The sequence below is a fragment of the Cheilinus undulatus genome, linkage group 10 (genome assembly GCF_018320785.1).
Source record: "Cheilinus undulatus linkage group 10, ASM1832078v1, whole genome shotgun sequence".
Lineage (NCBI taxonomy): Eukaryota > Metazoa > Chordata > Actinopteri > Labriformes > Labridae > Cheilinus > Cheilinus undulatus.
This window is the reverse complement of record NC_054874.1, coordinates 23,897,649-23,916,911: the sequence shown is the minus strand read 5'-3', so window position 1 is coordinate 23,916,911 and position 19,263 is coordinate 23,897,649. Positions and strand designations below refer to the sequence as shown.

At 38.8% G+C, this 19,263-nt stretch overlaps 1 protein-coding gene across 2 annotated transcripts; it reads left to right on the top strand.

Annotated features, from left to right (window-relative positions):
- Window positions 1-3,432: 3,432 nt before the first annotated feature.
- Window positions 3,433-15,585, top strand: LOC121516605 (soluble guanylate cyclase 88E-like). Of its 2 annotated transcripts, none has more exons than XM_041797975.1 (19): window positions 3,433-3,456; window positions 3,606-3,811; window positions 3,928-4,068; window positions 4,625-4,764; window positions 4,873-5,007; window positions 7,171-7,294; window positions 7,387-7,506; window positions 7,637-7,721; window positions 8,060-8,146; window positions 8,784-8,901; window positions 9,483-9,612; window positions 10,657-10,803; window positions 11,729-11,875; window positions 11,951-12,107; window positions 12,183-12,292; window positions 12,390-12,479; window positions 13,860-14,018; window positions 14,123-14,260; window positions 14,449-15,585. In XM_041797975.1, the coding sequence occupies exons 2-19, from the start codon at window positions 3,692-3,694 to the stop codon at window positions 14,587-14,589; spliced, it is 2,289 nt and encodes a 762-aa protein (XP_041653909.1). In that variant the 5' UTR covers window positions 3,433-3,456; window positions 3,606-3,691; the 3' UTR covers window positions 14,590-15,585. The 2 variants fall into 2 exon arrangements, with proteins under 2 accessions (XP_041653909.1, XP_041653908.1); XM_041797974.1 differs by having other exon boundaries at window positions 7,637-7,754.
- Window positions 15,586-19,263: the final 3,678 nt, after the last annotated feature.

Sequence of the window (19,263 nt, the reverse complement as noted above, 5' to 3'; positions counted from 1 at the left end):
TAATATTCATTACTTCAACATCTGAGTACATTAAATAGATTACATTAGTAATTAGTAAGGTAATAGATTAATTGCTGCAAATATGCATATGGGATGAGGCATTTTACCACAGTGATTTAAGTTAGTATAATCTATTAATGCAAATGTGCTTGTGACATGAGTGAGATATATTCTGAGAGGTGTAGCCCAGGAACAGAGCTGGTGTGTACTCAGAATCAGCTTAATTGGCCAAGTATGCTTTAACAACAAGGAATTTGTCTCTGTTTAGCTTTCCTCTCGATGTACAGGAATGAAACATGTATTCTCTCGCTGTAATGGCCTACGCTGTCATGAACAGTACATACTTATGCATTTGTATGTCTGTGTATGCAACAACCTGCATATTGTCTGCATGTTTGTGTACAGGAAAAGATGGAGCAGTGGATTAAACTACAGTTATAACAAAGAATAAAAGAGAAGAAATACACATAGTGCACACACATCAGGGCTGGCTCCAGCTATTTTGGTGCCTGAGGGGAGAATGGGATTTGGCAACCTCCCTAGCACCACATCATTACCTCAGAGGAACATTTGTCTGTTTGTCTGAATAGGTTCTTTGCAGATGACAATATACAGCTGCAGAGAGCACCCCCTGGGGTTGCAAGTAGTGATTTGTACATAAAGAAACACTACCAAAAAGACCATGTTTGGAGCTTTTGACTATGCCAAGTGTTTTAAGAGCAAAATTAAAGACATTCTATATTTTTAAGCTACTTTTTTAGATGCAATAGCTTCTTTGTATGGTTCAAAGCTATGCAAAACTATTGCAATGCTACAGCTCAGCTTTGATGAAGAAGTCTGATTCAGACTTTAGCTTCCATGTAATGAAAATGACCTTTACTATCTACAGAGGTGTCTGAGCCAGCCTCAAGTAAACATTGGAGGAACTGCAGTTTTTTTTTTTAACTTTTATATTCTCTCACTTTTTCAACACAGATTTCTGCCTTGTTGCTTCTCCATTTTTGACGGCATGAGAGCATGATCTCTGAATGCTCAGTCCGCACGACTCTCTCTAACCCAGCAGAGCAAAACTTACAATAAATAAAAACATCACAGTGTTTTTGATTCTGTGGTTTTATTCATTTACCTGCTTGTGCACTGCTGGGAACTCCATTTGTAAATTTCTGTATAAACTTTTGTTTTGTGTCACACTAGAAGTGATGCCCTTTAACTTATGTTTTGTTGCCCTTTTAAAACTCAACTAGTCTTTATCCAATGGCTTTTTTTCCCTACAAAATTGATTCATTGAACTCATGAGGAGCCTGAAGGGAAGAAACACATTTTCTTTATCCCTGTTGAGATTGGATATCGATTTCCCAGCTGCCCCTGCTCCACAGTGCCACTTTCCCCCAGTAGGAAGCCTTCCGGACTCTAAAGGGAAATGTGAAGTCATCCTGAGTCTCAACAATAATCTGCAGACATGGAATAGTTGCAGGGATTGTTCAAAATCTTTGTGAAATGGAAAGTGGCTTTATACAAATATAGTGGGTCATTTACCTTTAATAAAAAAAATTACACTTTTAAATGGCTCTATCAAACAAGGTCTTAAAGATTAGAGTGTTGAAATCTCGATATTTAACAATTCAGAGTGTATTTAAACTCCCAAAGTGTCATTTTAACTCTACTCTGAGTAAAAAGCCTTTAGTGTTGGAGTTTTTTGCAGTGCTGATCCATTCAGTGTTAGCCCAGCTCTGCAAAGAGTCAATTTATCTAAGCTCAAACCTAAGAGGTGAGGCTTCCCCATCATGTTCTTGAGCAGAGTGTTTATGTGTTTTGGGTGTTTTTTTGTGGGTTAAGGTAACCTGGCATGCCAGATGGATTTGTTTCAAACATCTATCTGGAAAAACTCTCATAGACAGTGTTTGGGAAAGGGCAGAGCCTTTGAAAAAAACTCGGAGGGTGATCAGAGCAACAAAACACATGACGTAGCTGCTACCGAGCTGCGCCCTACCGAGGAGTAAACCCTATGGGAACTGCATAACGCAAAGCATGGCGACTGTAGACATCAGTACGCGACTTTTGTCGTTTTTGAAGAGAAAACGACACAATGCTGTTATTTGTTCTTCTTTTAACGAATGAATGTCATCAATTTCTGATAAAACTGGTGCTCTGGCTCTGTCTTTTGCCATAATTGTTGCTGCTTGCTTACATCATGACTCCACCGCTGCCGAAAAGTACTGCCCCTCATCGCTGATTGGTCCTGTCACTTTCTAACTGGGCCAAACGGTTCAGACAGGAGCTTTGCAAGATGGATTCGCCAGTGAGAAACACGGAAACGGAATCCATCTGCTTTGCAAGGTTAGGGTTATGGTGCTTTCAGGTGTGTTGAGACATTGCCTTTTGTACATTAATCACTGTTGGGATCCCTTTGATCATGTTGATCATGTTTCTGGTGAATTATTGTTGGAAGTAAAGTACCCACTGAGTTAGCCACTTTCCACCTGTGGCAAGGGATGGTTTTCAGTAAAGGATGGAATGCTGATTTTAATCATAGCTCTGCATTTGTTGTCTGTGCCAGAGGATTCCTGATTCTGCCACAATTTGCTGGGGTAATAACAAAACCTCATATCTCCTTTTTCCATTTTCCATTATTTCTTCGTTTTTTTCATAAATCAGTGATATTAATCACCTTTTACATCAGTCCATTGTTGTTGTTGTTGTTTTTACAAAGTTTAAATAGATAAAAATGTCAAAAAAAGATGCTGCCTATGACCATTCCATATTTAATTGTTTGTAAAAAATACTGTTTTTTTTTTTTTTATATAATTCCCTGGAAAGTGGTAATTTGAAAAATGAGGTTTGGCCTGGTGAGTGAACTATTGAAAATAAGGTGGCAATACTTAAATTGACAGCCAAAGTAAAAGAAGATAACATCGTTACAAGTACCCTTTAATGTGTAAAAACAACACTAAGTGTTAAACATTGACTCTACAAGAGAGGTAAAATATTAACACTTTCCAAAGTGTAAATTTAAAATGGAACTAGTGATAATTATTAAACTCAGAAAGTGTTACATTTAGTATGATGAGATTTACATTAGCACTGATAAATTTGCCGTTTACTTCCTGCTTTTCAAGCTAAAAGTTTATTACAGTTCATGACTTCTTACATAAAAGTGCCAACATGTCTCTCTTGGTGAATCAAAAAAATGAAAAAAAAAAGACGTCTTAATTGAACCATCGTGAGATCTTGTGACGGGTGTCACCTGTGTTTGAGAGGCAGCTTCCGCAGTGTGTTCATGTCACATAGAGAGAGGTGCACGGTCACCAGGTGCTGACAGCTGACACACGAACAATAGAGGCCCATTCAGACTCAAGAGCTTGTGCAATTTGGGCACCTTTAAAAGCATGTGCCCTGTTGGCTTTCAGATGAAACTTTATTTAGCTGGCTATTCTGAGAAGGTGCATTGCTCCACAGGTTAGAGAAAACAAAGGCAGCAGTGTTATTCGCCATACGGCTTTTTATAGCTTCATGCTGAAAGCTAAATGCATTAAAATTCAGATTGCAGGCCTGAAAAAGACATCCTTTCTCAGCATTCTCTTTTTTCTTCTTTTTTTTGCTTGCAGGTACCTTTGGGAGGACTATTTGAAGTCAATCAGTTGGGGAGCTGCCTTGGAAGTGCTCAGATTGAGCTGTAATCCACAGAGAGACAATGTACGGGCTGCTGTGTGAGAGTCTGCATGACTTCATTAAGGAGTCATATGGGGATGACGTGTGGAAGCTGGTCAGAGAAAGGGCAGATGTCAGGTTGCACTCCTTTGTCACCCACCAGGTCTGAACATCTTATTTGAAAACACTGTCTACTTATCGCTGCAGCATTTCCATCCTGATGCCAACACCTATCTCCTTTTTTCTATGATGGCATCTTATATACATGGGTGTCTGCAGGTGTATAGTGAGAGTGTGATACCTCGCATTGCAAAGGCAGCCAGTGGAGTGACAGGTACACCCTACAATGAGCTGATGAACTCCTGGGGTGTCTACTTCCTGGGATTTGTAGGGAAGTACGGCTATGACAGGATCCTGAAGGTGAGGAAGATCTCTGCTGCCATTTGGTCTGTGTGTGAGTGAATTACTTAATAAATCTTTCTATATACCATTGCTTTAGGTCTTTTTAGTGTTATTGTGTTGTTGGCACTGAAAACAAAAAATCAGTAGATCCAGTTATAGTTATTCTTATTAAATTCCTATAGCAGATTTTTTCTTTTGGTCTTTGGAGCCTAAAAGACAACATTTTAGTGGAAGTAGAAGTTAAAAAATGCTGATTTTGCTGAACTGCTGAACTTGTAGCGCTTTTATAAAGTTGCATGACTCTCTTTAAAAGTTTAATTAAAAGTGGAGCAGTAAAGTGCAAGACAGCCTGATTTGTAGTAACTTTTATAGGTTAAGCTTGGCTCTAAACTTCAAGACTTTTTCACCCTTAAGCCCAAATAAACCTCAGAGCCCATTTTACAATAGTAGTTCTTCACATGATGAAAAAATTATGTCTTAAATCAGCTAAGAGATCCTTTAAAATGACTCTAATAAAAAAGATAATAGAGCAATGGAGATACCATAAACATGAGCTGTCACCCTCTGTCCCCAGGTGCTGGGCCGTCACGTACGTGACTTTGTCAACGGTCTTGATAATCTGCACGAATACCTGCGCTTCAGCTACCCCAAGGTGCAGCCTCCAACCTTCTTCTGCCAGGAAGAGTCTGCAACGGGAGTCACCCTGCACTACAGGTCTGAGGGAGGAAGAGGGGGGAGATTAGGATCCGGGCATCAAAAATATTAAAATCTGTGTGATTGCATTCGTCAGACCAAAACTCAACTTTTCTCTCTGAACTGCAGGAGTAAACGCAAAGGCTACCTGCACTACGCCATGGGCCAGCTGAGGCAGATGGGGAAACAGTTCTACGATACTGACATCCATGTGGAGGTGCTGTCTGAGCAGCTGGTGGGAGACTACTCCCACGTCACCATGAGGTACACAAAGACACACACACAATGCCCATCTGTGGCACTGTACAGTTGTGAATACATTTTCATTCTTCTTCCTGAGGAATTTAAGAGGCAGATACAGAACTTTACTAACAACTGCATTTATATTGTAGCTACTGATATTTTTGTAAGGATTCCCTAAGGAGACATGAGCAGGAGAGACAGAAAATTAAGTTACAGGTCTGCACACGTAACTATCCATAAGCACAGGAAGTTTCCAGTGCTCACAAAAATGTATTGCCTGCCCACAAGGTGTAGTGTCTGTTGCACACAGAAATACAGGAGTGGAAATTAACTAATTACATTTACTCAGATTACTGTCATTGAGTAGTTTTTTGGGGTACTTGTACTTTTTTAGTACATTTTGAAATCATTACTTTTAGTTCTACTTAAGTAAATTTTAACCAGACTATTTTTACTTGAGTACAGTACTCTTGTACTTTTTCAAACCTCTTTTGACAACACAGCACACAGGGAGAGAATGATTCCAGGTCAAATCAGAAAACAGCAAGAGTACACAGCCAAAACAGGAGTGTTGATATCTCAGGGTTAAACATTTCAGAGTTGACTTCAACTCTTAAAGTGCAATTTTAAAAACAATTTTCTGGGTGAAATGGCCTTCAATGTTGGGGCCATTTGACAGTGTATATCCACCAGTGTTAGTTCAACTCTGTAGAAAGTCAAATGATCTAATCTCTGCCCACTGGGATTTCAAATCTTGGGGGATGTGTGGGCAAAGACTCCCATCATACCCTTGGGCAGAGTGTTTAGATGTGTGTCCATGTGTGTTTGGATGTTGCCTGTTGTACGGTGATCCATGGTGGGGTTCCTTCGCTTTCCTTTGTTCCTTGTTTCTGGTGGATTGTTGTTTGTGATGTGAGGCACATTTGCACCATGAGTGAAGTTATCCACTGAGGTTGCAACTGTGACTTTAGGATGCCTAGTGTGTATTCTTCATCAGTATGCATTGCCTTGCTATGAGGTTGACTCGCTGCTTTGTTCTTGCCAGAGGAGACCCATCTTGCCACAGATTTTACAAAAGTTACTGCAGTTGTGTCATATTGTAAAATGTTAAACACTTATAAAGGGTTGTTTAACTATATGTAGTGTGGACTTATATAGACACTTATTTCACTGTACAACTCCTCAGAAGGTACTTGTTACTCAGTACTTAAAGTAAACTTAACTTGGTTTGGGTAGTTTTAAAGGCCAGTAATTTAACTTGCATTTAAGTACATTTTAACCAGATTAACTGTACTTTTACTTGAGTACAGTAGTTGTGTTCTCTTCCTACCTCTGCAAAAATATTGTACTCACACATGTGAAAGTGTTTTTAGTCAACAGGAAATTTTGCATGTGTGCCAAAAGTTTCCACATTTTTTATATTTAATCATAAATTAATACAGAATTTATGATTTACTGACCTGAAGAGGTGGCCATGTGAATCATGGATAGCAGAGGTAATTAAGGTACCTATTTGTTTTATTGTTAGGATAAAAGACACCATTATATGGCAATAAACAAGTGTGTCAAGCAAATAATTACTTATTCACCTTCTGAAAATATTCAGCGAATGCCACCCTTATAGATTTAGCCTCCATTTTCTTACAAAGGCAGTAACAAGCTAACATCTTAAAGTTTGCTAATGGTTCACAGTTGCTAATGCGATTTTTTCCATACTGTTAAGTGAAGAAGGGTTTTGAGGTATCAGATAAAATTAGATGTGGTTGATCAATAATTTTTTAGTCTGAAACCGCAGACATCGCAGATGACAACTCGATTTTTTTGCCCCTTGGCAGTAGTTGCTAAAGCCAAACGCAATTACGGAAGGTCCCGCAGCAACGCATGGGGTAGCCATTGTTGTTATAGTCTGTATGTACCGGGCTGGCTGCAGCATGAGTATGTGTACAAGTTTGAATGATGATAAGAGACAGATTGAAAGGGGGACGGGAGATCATGATGGATTTTTGTGTGTGTGTGTGTGTGCATCAGAAACTTTGCAGGTAGAAGCTCCTTGCATCTTAACGATCTAATAAAGCTAATTTGGTCTGAAGTCATTTTTAGCGGTATTTGCCCTAGTGAAGGGCCAGGTTGTTTCTCTGAAACTGTAAAATAGTATTTTAAATATAAGATAACATGTCTGTGCAGACTGAACTTTGACAACTCAGCCTACCGCTACATCATGAAGGAGGACGAGGAGGAGCAAGAGATCCTGCCCATAACCTCAGACTTCTTCTTTGAGGTCTTCCCCTTCAACATTGTCTTCAGACAGGTAATCCCTCTCAGTTACATTCTTCAACCTACAGAGGACAGCGAATAAATGCTATGAAATCTGATCAATCGCTGGGATTCTTTGTTCTGTAGGACATGGTGGTGCACAATGTTGGCTCTGGTCTGGCAACAGTCTTTCCTGATCTGGATGGCAAGAAGATCAATGACGCCTTCCTGCTAGCTCGCCCCCTGGTGGAGTTCACATGGAACATGGTGAGTCAATGCTTTATCTTTAGCCACATTTGATAGGGAACCCCTTTGATGCTTGCAGCCAATTTAGCTCAACTGAATCAATGATGTTGTGCTATTAACAATGATGCATAATCAATTAATGCATTCACAGATCATTTCCCACCCCAATAACCTGTTTGAGATCATGTCCAAGGAGCCTGTAAAGAGAGAGAGGAACCTTCACAACCGAGTCCAGAGTAAGGGTGGGAGCAATGCAAACACTCGCAGGGGTGTGTTTCTGGCGTGAAAAGACTTGCTGATTTCTTCTCAGATTAATGAACTGCAGTCAGTTTTAAAATACACTTTAATTTTCAATGAAATAAAAAAGCTGGTGTGCAGCCCAGATGTAACATTAACCTTTTGATATGTGGCTGAAATAAGTCATGAGATAAGAAGGTTTTGCTATTCCAAAATGTTACTAAAATGTTTTATATCATGATTGAATTTATTCTAATTGATCTATCTTGGTTCATGTGTGGAGGATTGATGAAAGTGTATGCTTTGAAGGTTTCCCTGTTTTTTTTTCCCCCCACAGACTCTGACTATGAAAACACCAATCGCTCAGCTGATGTAGATGTGGAGCTAATGGCTTTCCAGTCAATTATTGGAGATGACTACAAAGGTCTGGACCACTCTGATTATTAAAAAGACACATAGCAAGATAGAGCCACACAGTAACTGAACTAGTCTGGTTGCTTTGAAAAAAACCTGTTACAGACATCCATATTATAGTTATTCCAACACCGTTGCCTTAAACAAAACTAGAACACTGTGTAAAATGTAAAAAAAAACTGATTGTGATGATTTTCATCATTGGAAGTAGCACAAAAGAAAAGGATCAAATGACAGAGCATGGGACCGTTTTCATCATCACCCCATCCACCTTAAAAGTCAAGGAAAGCCAGCAATGATTCTGGATCTGGTTTTTATATTGCATTTGTGGTTAGTTATTTCTTAAATTGTTGCAGTGTTGTTGCAGAACTCTTTCCAGTGAGTGAGAAGCAGGGAGAAAAGTTGTGGATAACTGGAGCGATTGACTTTTTATAGCTGGTAGACGTTTAATTTATCTTTTGCTCTATTTGTAGAAAAGCTACAGAAAAACAGACAATCCTTGGTTTTGTTTGAGGATTATGTGTAGGACTACTGGGGAAGATAACACCTAAATAGAACTTTTATTTTTAGTTGCCAGAATTCAACCTTAAACACAGTTCTTAATTTTTATTTTCTTGCTGTTATTACATCATGCTCCCTTTTCTTAGATGGTAACAGTGCTAATGCCATGGAAAGTTGGGGTGATGGGAGCCGTTGCCTGAAGCTAAAGGGACAGATGAGATACATGCCAGAATGGGAGTCCATCATTTTCCTGGGAACCCCTGTGTAAGGCCCACACATACACACAATACACAAATTCACCCAGAAATACTCAGATCTTTATTAAAAAGCTGCAGCAGGAAAGTAAAACATTCTTAAAAGCAGCTAGAGCTAAACTAAATTACGAGGCTGAAAATAAAAGGCTGGGCAGGGAATCAAATCAGGAGCCCATTCTAACAGCACTTACCATGCATGAAATGAGCTGCTAATTAGCTTGTAATCAGACAGTGCAGCTCTTGTGGGCCTAATGGGAACCCATTTGCAAGTGAGAGTGTTTTCCACTGAGTACATTACCAAAACATCTCCCTCCTCCTCTGAAACATTTTGTTTTGCAAGTAAATGCTCTTATGCTTGTATTGACAAAACTACTGAAATGTTAAATGCCATATCACACTGCTTACGTTGTTTATTCTGTGGTACATAACATCACTCTGAATTACTGCCTTTTGATTCCCCATTTAGGGAAAAGCCTGCTTCTATATTGGTTAAGTGCCTTGCCGTTATTGTTGTTTTTGTTTTATGTTTTTTAATGCGTCTCTATATATATATGTGTGCGTGTGTGTGTGTGTGTGTGTGTGTGTGTCTAGGATGGAAAGTCTGAGTGCTATGTTCAAGACAGGCTTGTACATCAATGACCTGAGCATGCACGACTCCAGCAGAGACCTGGTGCTGGCAGGCACGCAGCAGTCAGAGGAGCTGAAGAGAGCTCTCATACAGGTTGATACAAATGCAGCTTCATCCTATACATCAGTCAAACTCCTATTACTCTGCATTGTGCAAATTTCCTCTGAAGTCTTTCTCATCAATTCCCCTGAAGAAATACAGTACCTATAAAAAGTATTCACCTCCTTGGATGTTTTACCCTTTTATTAATCAGTCAAAGTCAATATGATTGGGTTTTTTGTAAAAACAAACAACCAAAAAACCTCTTTAACGTCAGAGTAAAAGAGGTGGCAGTGGCACATGATCATGGGAAGCAGGGTGCCGCCACTGTGCTTCCTATGATCATGCTGTGGGTGATGTGAAGTATTTGGTGCCCCCTGAATATAGTATCTTGTCTGATGGCCAAAAAGCACTATTTTGGTCTCATCAGACCAAAGAACTTTCTTTCACTTGACCATGGTGTCTCCCACATGCCTTTTGACAAACTCTGGTCAAGATTCAACATGAATTTTCTTCATCAGTGGCTTTTCTTTTCCACCCTCCCATTAAGCTTTGACTGAAGCTTGTAACTCCTTCAGGGTTTCATAGGTGTCTTGGTGGCCTCTCTTACTAGTTTCCTTCTTGCACAGTCTTCCTGATCCAGGCAGATTTACACATGTGCGATATCTTTACCATTTCTTGATGATTGATTTGTCTGAACTCCAGGGGATGTTCAGTGCCTTGAATTTTTTCGTATCAATCCTTTGACTTACAATTTTAAATAACCTTTTCTCTGAGTTGCTTGGAGTGTTCCTTTGTCTTCATGTTGCAATGGTTGCAAGGAATACTGATTAACCAGTGAGTGGACCTTCCAGACAAAAATGTCTATACTACAGTCATATGAGACACATTTAGTGCACTCAGGTGATCCCCATTTCACTCATCATGAGACTACTACTGGCGTTTCTTTGCAGAAATCTGTTTTCACTTTGATATTAGTTTTTTTTTTTTTTAATCAATAAGGGTAAAACATCCAAGGGGGTGAATGATTTTATTATCACTCTAGATTAAAATGAACAGTTTTGTTTTGTTTTGGTGGGTTCCCCTTTGTGAACACAGGAGCAGAAGAAGTCCAGTAAGCTAGAGGAGAGCATGAAGATGTTGGACTATGAGATGAAGAAGACTGATGATCTTCTGTACAGAATGATTCCCAAGCCTGTGGCCAAGAGGCTGCGCAAAGGAGAACCAGCTGTCAACACTTGTGAGGTCAGGGTAGAAGATGCTGCCATTTACCAATTTGATCCAACACCTCACTTATCAAAAACAACAATTCCTATTATCATTTTCTTTTAGAGGATTAAATTGGATGAAATTAACTAACATATAGTGGAATCAGAGGTAAACAACATGTTTCCTGTAGCCATCTGATTTTTATGTCCAAAATGGATATTCAAAAATTGGAAAATGACTCCAGAGCTGTCAAGTGCCACAAGTCATGTAACCAGTATGAAACCCCCATTTTTCAGCTCAGAACATCCTCTCATTTCTTGGAACAACTTGCAGAAAATCCTCCTGAGCTCCCGTTTTCAAATGACATACCTGCAGAGATTTCTGTGGATGACAGTCCTAGTTTTGCCATGTCTTACATCAAATTGAAATTACACTTCCAAAGATATTTTATCCATACAAGGACACATCACATTCAGTTTGGTACCCCAGTTAACATCTGGCTTCAGAGCTGGGACAAACAAACACTTTTCATTTCTGTTTTATAGTTATTTTCTCTCATTCCTTTTTTATTTTCAAAAACAGAAAATTAAATTCAAGCAAATTTTAAGGTGTTACACATATTGAGAAATTATAGCCTTTTTGACAGATGCACATATCATTGATAAAGCATTTACAAGAAGGACTCCAAACCATAAAACCGTTCTTTTATCCAGTGTGCTTTCTGGTAAAATCTTTAGGCTCCCTTTGCAGGAACTTTTGCAGTAAGAATATTTGAGACTCCGTGCTATGCCCAAATTCACGTCCACTGAGAGTGGCTTCCTGGTGGTGCATAATGGCCTGTGCACAAAAGATGTTTCATAAATGCCCACCTCCTCCACCTGTGTGTGCTTGTGTGTTTGCCAGTGTATGTAGAGTACATCAATCTACCGGCTCATCACCTCTCTTATCTCTTTTCCCCCAGGTGTTCCCAGATGTGACCATTCTTTTCAGTGATGTGGTGGGATTTACTCGCATTTGCAGCCATATCACTCCAATGCAGGTGGTCTCCATGCTCAACACCATGTACACGCTGTTTGACACGCTCAGCGAGAAGCACCGTGTCTTCAAGGTTAGTGTTTGTTTTCCATCTGTTTTATACACTTTAGTCATGCTGTGTTAAAACTGCTGTCCTTTTTTAATCTAGGTTGAAACTATTGGAGATGCCTACATGGTCGTAGCAGGGGCTCCAGAAAAGACAAAGTATCATGCTCATAACATCTGTGACATGGCCCTGGACATGGTTCGCTCCATAGACCACCTCAAAGACCCCTCTAATGGCAACAACATCCAGATTCGTGTTGGTGGGTTGAATGTGCACTGGCCTATTTGTGTCTTTATCTTGGCGTTTAACTGAATTCTCTGTCATTTTTTTGTAGGAATCCACTCTGGGATGGTTGTGGCAGGTGTGGTGGGACATAAAATGCCACGTTACGGTCTGCATGGGGACACAGTCCACACTGCATCCGCAATGGAGAGCAATGGAAAGGTACAGGGAGGAGAAAATGGATCTGAAATGTGTGTCATGCATGATCTAAGTGATATTTTTTAAAGTTTTGTCCTGGTTCTTTCTTTTTCTTATACAGGAGATGCACATTCAGCTCAGCAGCGCCACCTACGAGCACCTGAAAGGAAGTCACTTTATTTTTGAAAGAAGGGGCATCATTACAATTAAGGTTAGGAGTCATAGATTTGACTACTTTTACTCATCCACTGTAATGATATTTGATGAATAGTAATGGGCAAAATATTGATACTTTTTGATACATTATGTTAATGGCTTATATTGATATTTCAATTGGAAAAAATGCTTCACTCTGAACAAATTTCCCTGCCAATTTGACTTATTGTTGCTTCTTTGTATGTGTCATTGTGGTGCTTATTATACAAATAAGAGTAACGTGAACTGAAGTTAACATGGGGATAAGAGGAAAAAAAAGACGGTGGGTTGATGTCAGACAGTTGTGAAAAGAAGTTAAGGGATGTAGCGTTATGAGTGGCAAAACTTGTACTAAATATCCAAGCATCACTTTATTGTTGTTTAATTATTTTTCTTAGACATCTATTGGGATAAATTGTACCGTACCATGTCATAAAATATGAAATATTGTATTGTAGGCTATGGTATGGTATGGTACTGTATGGTATGATGGTGTGTAATGGTGTGGTAAGGTATGGTTTGCAGTGGTATGATATGGTATTGTATGGTATGGTATTATGGTATGGTATGATGGTATGGTATGTTATGGTACTGTATAGTATGGTAAGGTATGGCATCAGATCACATCATACCTCTATATGCTGATGTTATTTACTTTGGGCCAGGGTCCATGTTGTTTTGCACCATTCCTTGTCATTACTTAGTCTACTATAACCTATTCTGTGTTGTGTTACATGAAACATCCAAAACTGCAATCGTGCATTTTAACTTTATCATGGGTCATGAATTAAGTATTGTACCATATCATGCCACATTGTAGCATAACATACCATACCTCATTGTATTTTATCATTTCATACAATAATGTTTTGTATTGTATTGATTCTTATGATAGCGTATGGTAGAGTATCATATTGTTAATAATATCCGGTGCCACTGCACATAATCTCTACATTATACATCCTAGAAACTTAACATTAAGTCTTCAGTCTTTGGTCAAATAGGAACTTTAAATAGGAAATAATAAAAAAAGTCTATGAATCTTAAAAAATCATGAAGTCATTGTAGCTTAGAGTCCTGGCTCTGGGAATCAGTATTTGTATTCAGTAGAGGTAGACTCCCTTGTTGATCTGCCAACTTGTTTTATCACTGAGTTTGACTTTGAAGTTGAACATCTATTGATAATGACAGCACGACGACTCCCTAAGATTTCTTATGCAGCTGATTACAAGTGACAATCTCAAGAACACAAGGTTTACTAACCTTTCATCAGGGATTTATTTTACCTCTTATAATTCTCAACTTTCCATGACTCCCTGCTGTATTCAAAGTTCTTCCTATTTGCATATTTCTTCAAATGTTTTTGTTTTCCTCTTTTCTTTTTTTTTACGTTAAGGGGAATGTTGAGATTGAGACCTACTGGCTGAAAGGAAAGAGGGACAAAGACGGTAATGCTCAGGCAGCGTGTCCTCAGTTTGAGACCCAGACCATCAGCAAGGCCATCAGCAAGGCCACAATCTCAGGCCCTGAGGAGACGGGGGACGAGGAGGGACTGGTAAAAAATTCATTTCAAAGACTTGCTTGGAGTCTCTACATGCTCATTATTGCCCCCACTTTGTCTCTTATTCCTTGACTCTCTTTCTGTCTTTTACCCCCTAGGTTTTCCCACTGGTGGCAGGCGAGGACGAGGATGATGTAAAGTCTATACCCTCACATCGTATTAAGATGGAGATATCAGGCCATTCCCTGGAGGAGTCAATGGAGGAGTGCCGTGTGGAGGAGATGTCAGTTCACAAGGTGAGGGGTACAGCATATCTACTAAAAGGATGTAACGACTATGCATTCATTGACTGACTTCAAAACACCTTCTAAAACCCCTTTGTCTTTCCTCCTAGGTTATTTTGAGCTGCTAGAACTGCTTTACAATAGTTTTGTTGATGTCACAAGTATATAATGAGCTACTTCTTCCTCTGTCTCCTTTTAAGGATGCTTTGCAGGACGGCATACAGGACTCTCACCTGGAAATGGACTCACCTGAGTTTGATGGCAGAGACTCCATCATGGAGTCCAGAAGCAGTTCCTGTGACTCTCGCAGCTCTAAAAGTGCCATGTGCACCGTGTCATAAAGTAAAAAGATGCTTTAGCGGTAATAAATTATAGTTTCTAATGTGCTTCTAACACAGACAGTGAAAGCATTGAATATTAGGCCAAGTGCCAGATAGAAATGTGCTTTTTTATGTTGTTTTACTTAATTGGGGGAGTTCTTTTAGGTTATTACCTTAAAAACTTACTATCTTCACTTGTTTGTGCATTTATGAGCCTTTAAGGCATCGAATAACCTTGAGTGGTAAATTTTTATCCCGGTATCTTATGGAAAGGGCAATCACAGCTGCTTAATATGGGGCAGATTAATACACTGGTATGGTACAATCTAAAACTACTGACTTGTAAGTTTTAACAATCTGTTTGGTGGTTAAAGTTACCATCAAGCAGTTACATGTCTGCATCTAAACCACACCATACCAAGCTTTTTTATGTGGAATAAGAGGCCATAGTGTTTTGATATTTCAACTAACTACCCAGCCAGTTAGCCTACCATGTTGTCGCTTGTTTAATGCTCTTACAGGTTGTTTGTTCAGAGGTGTTCTGGTTTGTACCTGCTGATAACCCGCTCAGATATTAAAACTGTACTGATTTGTTTAAGACTTAATTTGCTTTTCAAAATTCATCAGGTGATGCCAAGCTAGTGTTATATTAAACTGCCAAATTGTAGGTGCTCATCTAACAAAGCAATTGCTTTTAATTTTATACTCTGATGAGCTTGAACATTTGTTACAGACCTTTATCTGTCATAACAGAGCCTACTTGTTTTTAAAATCTTAGACTGATTACCAGAATAAACTAAAACTTAATTGTGTATGAAACATTTTAAAAGCCAAACATCCTCTCAGCCATGTTAAGATGGACGTGAGCACTGTTTTATTCTGCTGCACCTTGTAGATTTGACAACTTGTTTCATCTTGTGAGAAGAATCAGTCTGAATCCCCCCCAGTCCCTCTCCCTGCTCTCCCCTTCATAACTCCTGTCTGGATTCATTGTTCTATATCAGTCTTGTCAAATACACAGCCCCAGCACAATGCAAATGCTTGTCATCTCACTGAAAATAAAGCAAGATGACTACTGAGCATCTGGATCCATTAGTTATTGTTTGTGCTGTCACTCAAAGGCATTTGTATTCAGACTCACATTTACATTTGCATACGTTTTCCACTTTTTATTGAAAACAATGCTCCAAGGATATTACTTTATATTTTACATTGTCTGTGTGCTCAAGTGGCATCCATACATGTATGTGCACCTTTATTTTACCCAAGAGATTTCCATGAAACCTACAACACAATCCTTTGTATTATGGTACACTTGTGATTGGCAGGTATTGCAAAAGATAAACAGGGCTAGCATGGTAAAGATGGGTAATTCATTCTTGCTAAGAAAGTCAAACCATGTCTCTAAAGGAGCTTACTGTGTTACATACTGAGAAATGTAACTTGTTATAGCACTTTTGCAAAACATAAAAATTAAAACCCCCAACTACTTGTTCCACTTGTCAGTTTTGAAAACAGTACCTCACCTGTAGTAAATCTACCTTTCAAGGTGTAGACTCTGCCATCATTTTACAGCCTAAATTTCCCATAATCAGTGACTCTGCAGCCTAATGGATGTAAAAACCTTTACCCTCGAATTCTACTTACTCTGTCTGCACAATGATTGGCCTGTGACACAGAGCATGTCCCAGTTTGCATTATTCTGTACTAAATACTACATATTTACTACAGTGTGTCACAGACAGGTAAACTCAACCCAGTAGGATACTGGCACACTCAAAACCATCCAAGAACTGAGTGTGGAACGATGGACACTTTGCACCCTCAGTTAACACCCTATTGGTGACATAGTGGATGTTGTACTGTTAGCATGCTAATGCACTGGCTTTTGGATTATTAGCAAGAAAAAGGCATTAAAACTAAAAAGGTTCATTTTCTTCAAGCAAATAATGTTAAAATAAAATTCAAGTAACACGAATTTAATAGTGAATGAAAATACAGGTACAGCTAACAAAATCAGAATAACGTGAAAAATTCAATATTTTGTGTCACTCATTTCAGAAGGTGAAACCCATATATTATGTAGACTCATTTCACATAGAGTACCTATAGCTGTCAAACTTTGGCTATAATCGCCTTGTGTCTGATTATAACTTGCTGTTAAAAAGTGTAAAAGACGAAAACAGGTGTTTAACTGTCACCACTTCCTGTGTGTGATTTCAGACAATACTAACCTGCTGTGATTAAGTGCACTGCCAGTTTACCTTCCACCAGCAGCTTAACGCTAACATTTTAGCAGGTAGGAGAGAAACAGAAAGCATGCAGATTTTTCTTGATTTTGTTTTTATTTTATGGACACAATGAAATAATTGAAAATAGGGCTGTTTTCACATGAACAGATTACTTTCACAAAAAGATAACTAATAATAGATTACTTTAATAGCAAACGTAACACTTTTCAATACTTTTAAAACCAAAAAGGAATTGGAGTACTCAACAAGCTGTTGTAACAAGCACAGAATTACAACAATAAGTGTATCTCTTTTTTATTTTAGTTAGTTTTGTAAGCGCACTATACAGTTTAAGTTAGTTTTTGTTTTTCTGGTAAAGCGTAGTTTTTATTAATTTCCCTCTATATAGTCCCAAGTTCCTGTTGGACAACATTTCCCATTGACTGGCTGTCAGATGAACTGCACCTGTAGGTAGCATCCTCATGCTCTAGGCTGCCTCTGTTGGCTATGTGTGAATCTTTCGCCAATGAACCGATGGAGCAGTGGAGGTAGAAGGCAAAGAAAAATGCAAAAAGACCCAGGAAGCAGACAACGCAAAAAATGACCACAATCAGGATGGTGCTGACTTGTGAGTGCACTGGCTCCCATGGGATGAGTGGATCGGTGGAGTCTAAGGCCACTGCAGAAGCATTGAAACGGTATGAAGGACTCCTTGTAGGTAACTTTGGCTTTAAGCAGGCCAAGAGGGTGACTTCTGTCATGGTGGAAAGGATAGGCCTTCAGTAGCTTTGCTTAAAAAGAAAATATAGAAAGTTAAACACATGCACAGATAAAAAAAAATAAAAAAAAACCTTAATGATATACAGAAGTGATTAAAACAAAGAAGGAGTTAAAGGCTATTTAGATTATGCCAATTATGCTACAAGAAACAAGGACATAAAGGTAATATCTCGTATGGATTTTACATCATTATCAATATACATCTGTTTACACTGATGACCATCTATTTCACATTTAATCCTTTCATTGATTTCAGACCAACATTTCTATTACCTTACTCGCAGAAACACAGATGCATCCTTTATTCTTACCGGAAGTGTGTGGTTGCCGTGGTGTGGTCCAGCCTCTCTCAGCACGCTCTGTTTTGATGATCACAGCTTTGGGAAAATGAAAGAAACGGAGTACAAGAAAAGGAAGGCTGGACTAGAGCAGTGAGGTGGATGATGGACCACACATAACAGGCAGTGTTGCCATGGCAACCCTTGCCAAAGTGCCACTAGAAGGGAGGAGCTCATATTGTGTCATCTTAAGATTAAAGGTTGCAGAAACTGAGCTGATATGGGAAATACAAAATATTATAGAAATTACTAGAATCATTTGAAGGACTAAAAAAATCCCCAAATCCTTGTTAACAATCATTTTTAAGCAACCACAATGCAATGATTTGCAAATATTATAAACCCCCATTATGTACACAATAGAACATACACAACATATCATGTGTTGAAACTGAGATATTTTACCGTGTCATGATACATATTAGCACATTTTGAATTCAATGGCAACAACACATCTCAAAAAAGAAGGGACAGGGCAACAAAAGGCCAGAAAAGTAAGTGGTACCAATGAAAAAACAGTTGGAGGAGCATTTGAAACTAACTAGGTTGATAGGCCACAAGTCAGTAACATGACTGGGTAAAGGAGCATTTTAGAGAGGCAGAGTCTCTCAGCAGTAAAAATAGGCAGAGGTTCACCAACCTGTGACAAAGTACATCTAAAAATCGTGGAACAATTTCAGAAAAATGTCCCTCACTGTAAAATTGTGAAGACTTTGAATATCTCATCTTATAACTCACATAATATTGTCATAAAATTCAGAGAACCTGGGAAAATCTCTGTGCGCATGGGACAAGGACAAAGGTCATAATGGAGGCTTGTAATCTTCGGGATCTCAGGTGGCACCGCATTAAAACAGGCATGATTCTGTACTGAAAATCACTGCATGCACTGATAAAAATATTCTGCTAGATCTACTTAAAAAAATTATGACAACTTTTTGCATTATTTATTTATGTTGAACAAGCAAGATTGTTTTATGTTTAAACTACTTACTTATTTTTTTACATTAAAAATAAAATCCAAGTAAAGTGAACTTAATTTTGTCAAGAAGATTACTTTGTATAAATTATTGAATTTTTTCGATGTAGAAAATGAAATTTGCAAGTATAACCAAATTGATTTGTGATCAAAAAATACTAGTCTTTGTATGAACTAGAAATGCACTCAGAGAGTGCAGACTTCCGTCATTAGTCCTTATCTCCCAATAGTGAAGAATCCTTCAAAAAATTCCTGGATCCATCCCTATATGCCCCCCACCCTGTGATTCACCAATTACTCCCTCCCTGGTGAGGTGGAAACATGGTGAGGTAAAAGCATTGGTTTCACTACAGGTAGACTGTCATGG

Bases quoted from the DNA above. Each gene is read 5' to 3' on its own strand.
- LOC121516605 (XM_041797974.1), top strand. From the start codon at position 3,692: ATGTACGGGCTGCTGTGTGAGAGTCTGCATGACTTCATTAAGGAGTCA. The intron at 4,069-4,624 runs GTGAGGAAGATC...CTCTGTCCCCAG, and splicing joins GCTATGACAGGATCCTGAAG to GTGCTGGGCCGTCACGTACG. The intron at 12,293-12,389 runs GTACAGGGAGGA...TTTCTTATACAG, and splicing joins CAATGGAGAGCAATGGAAAG to GAGATGCACATTCAGCTCAG.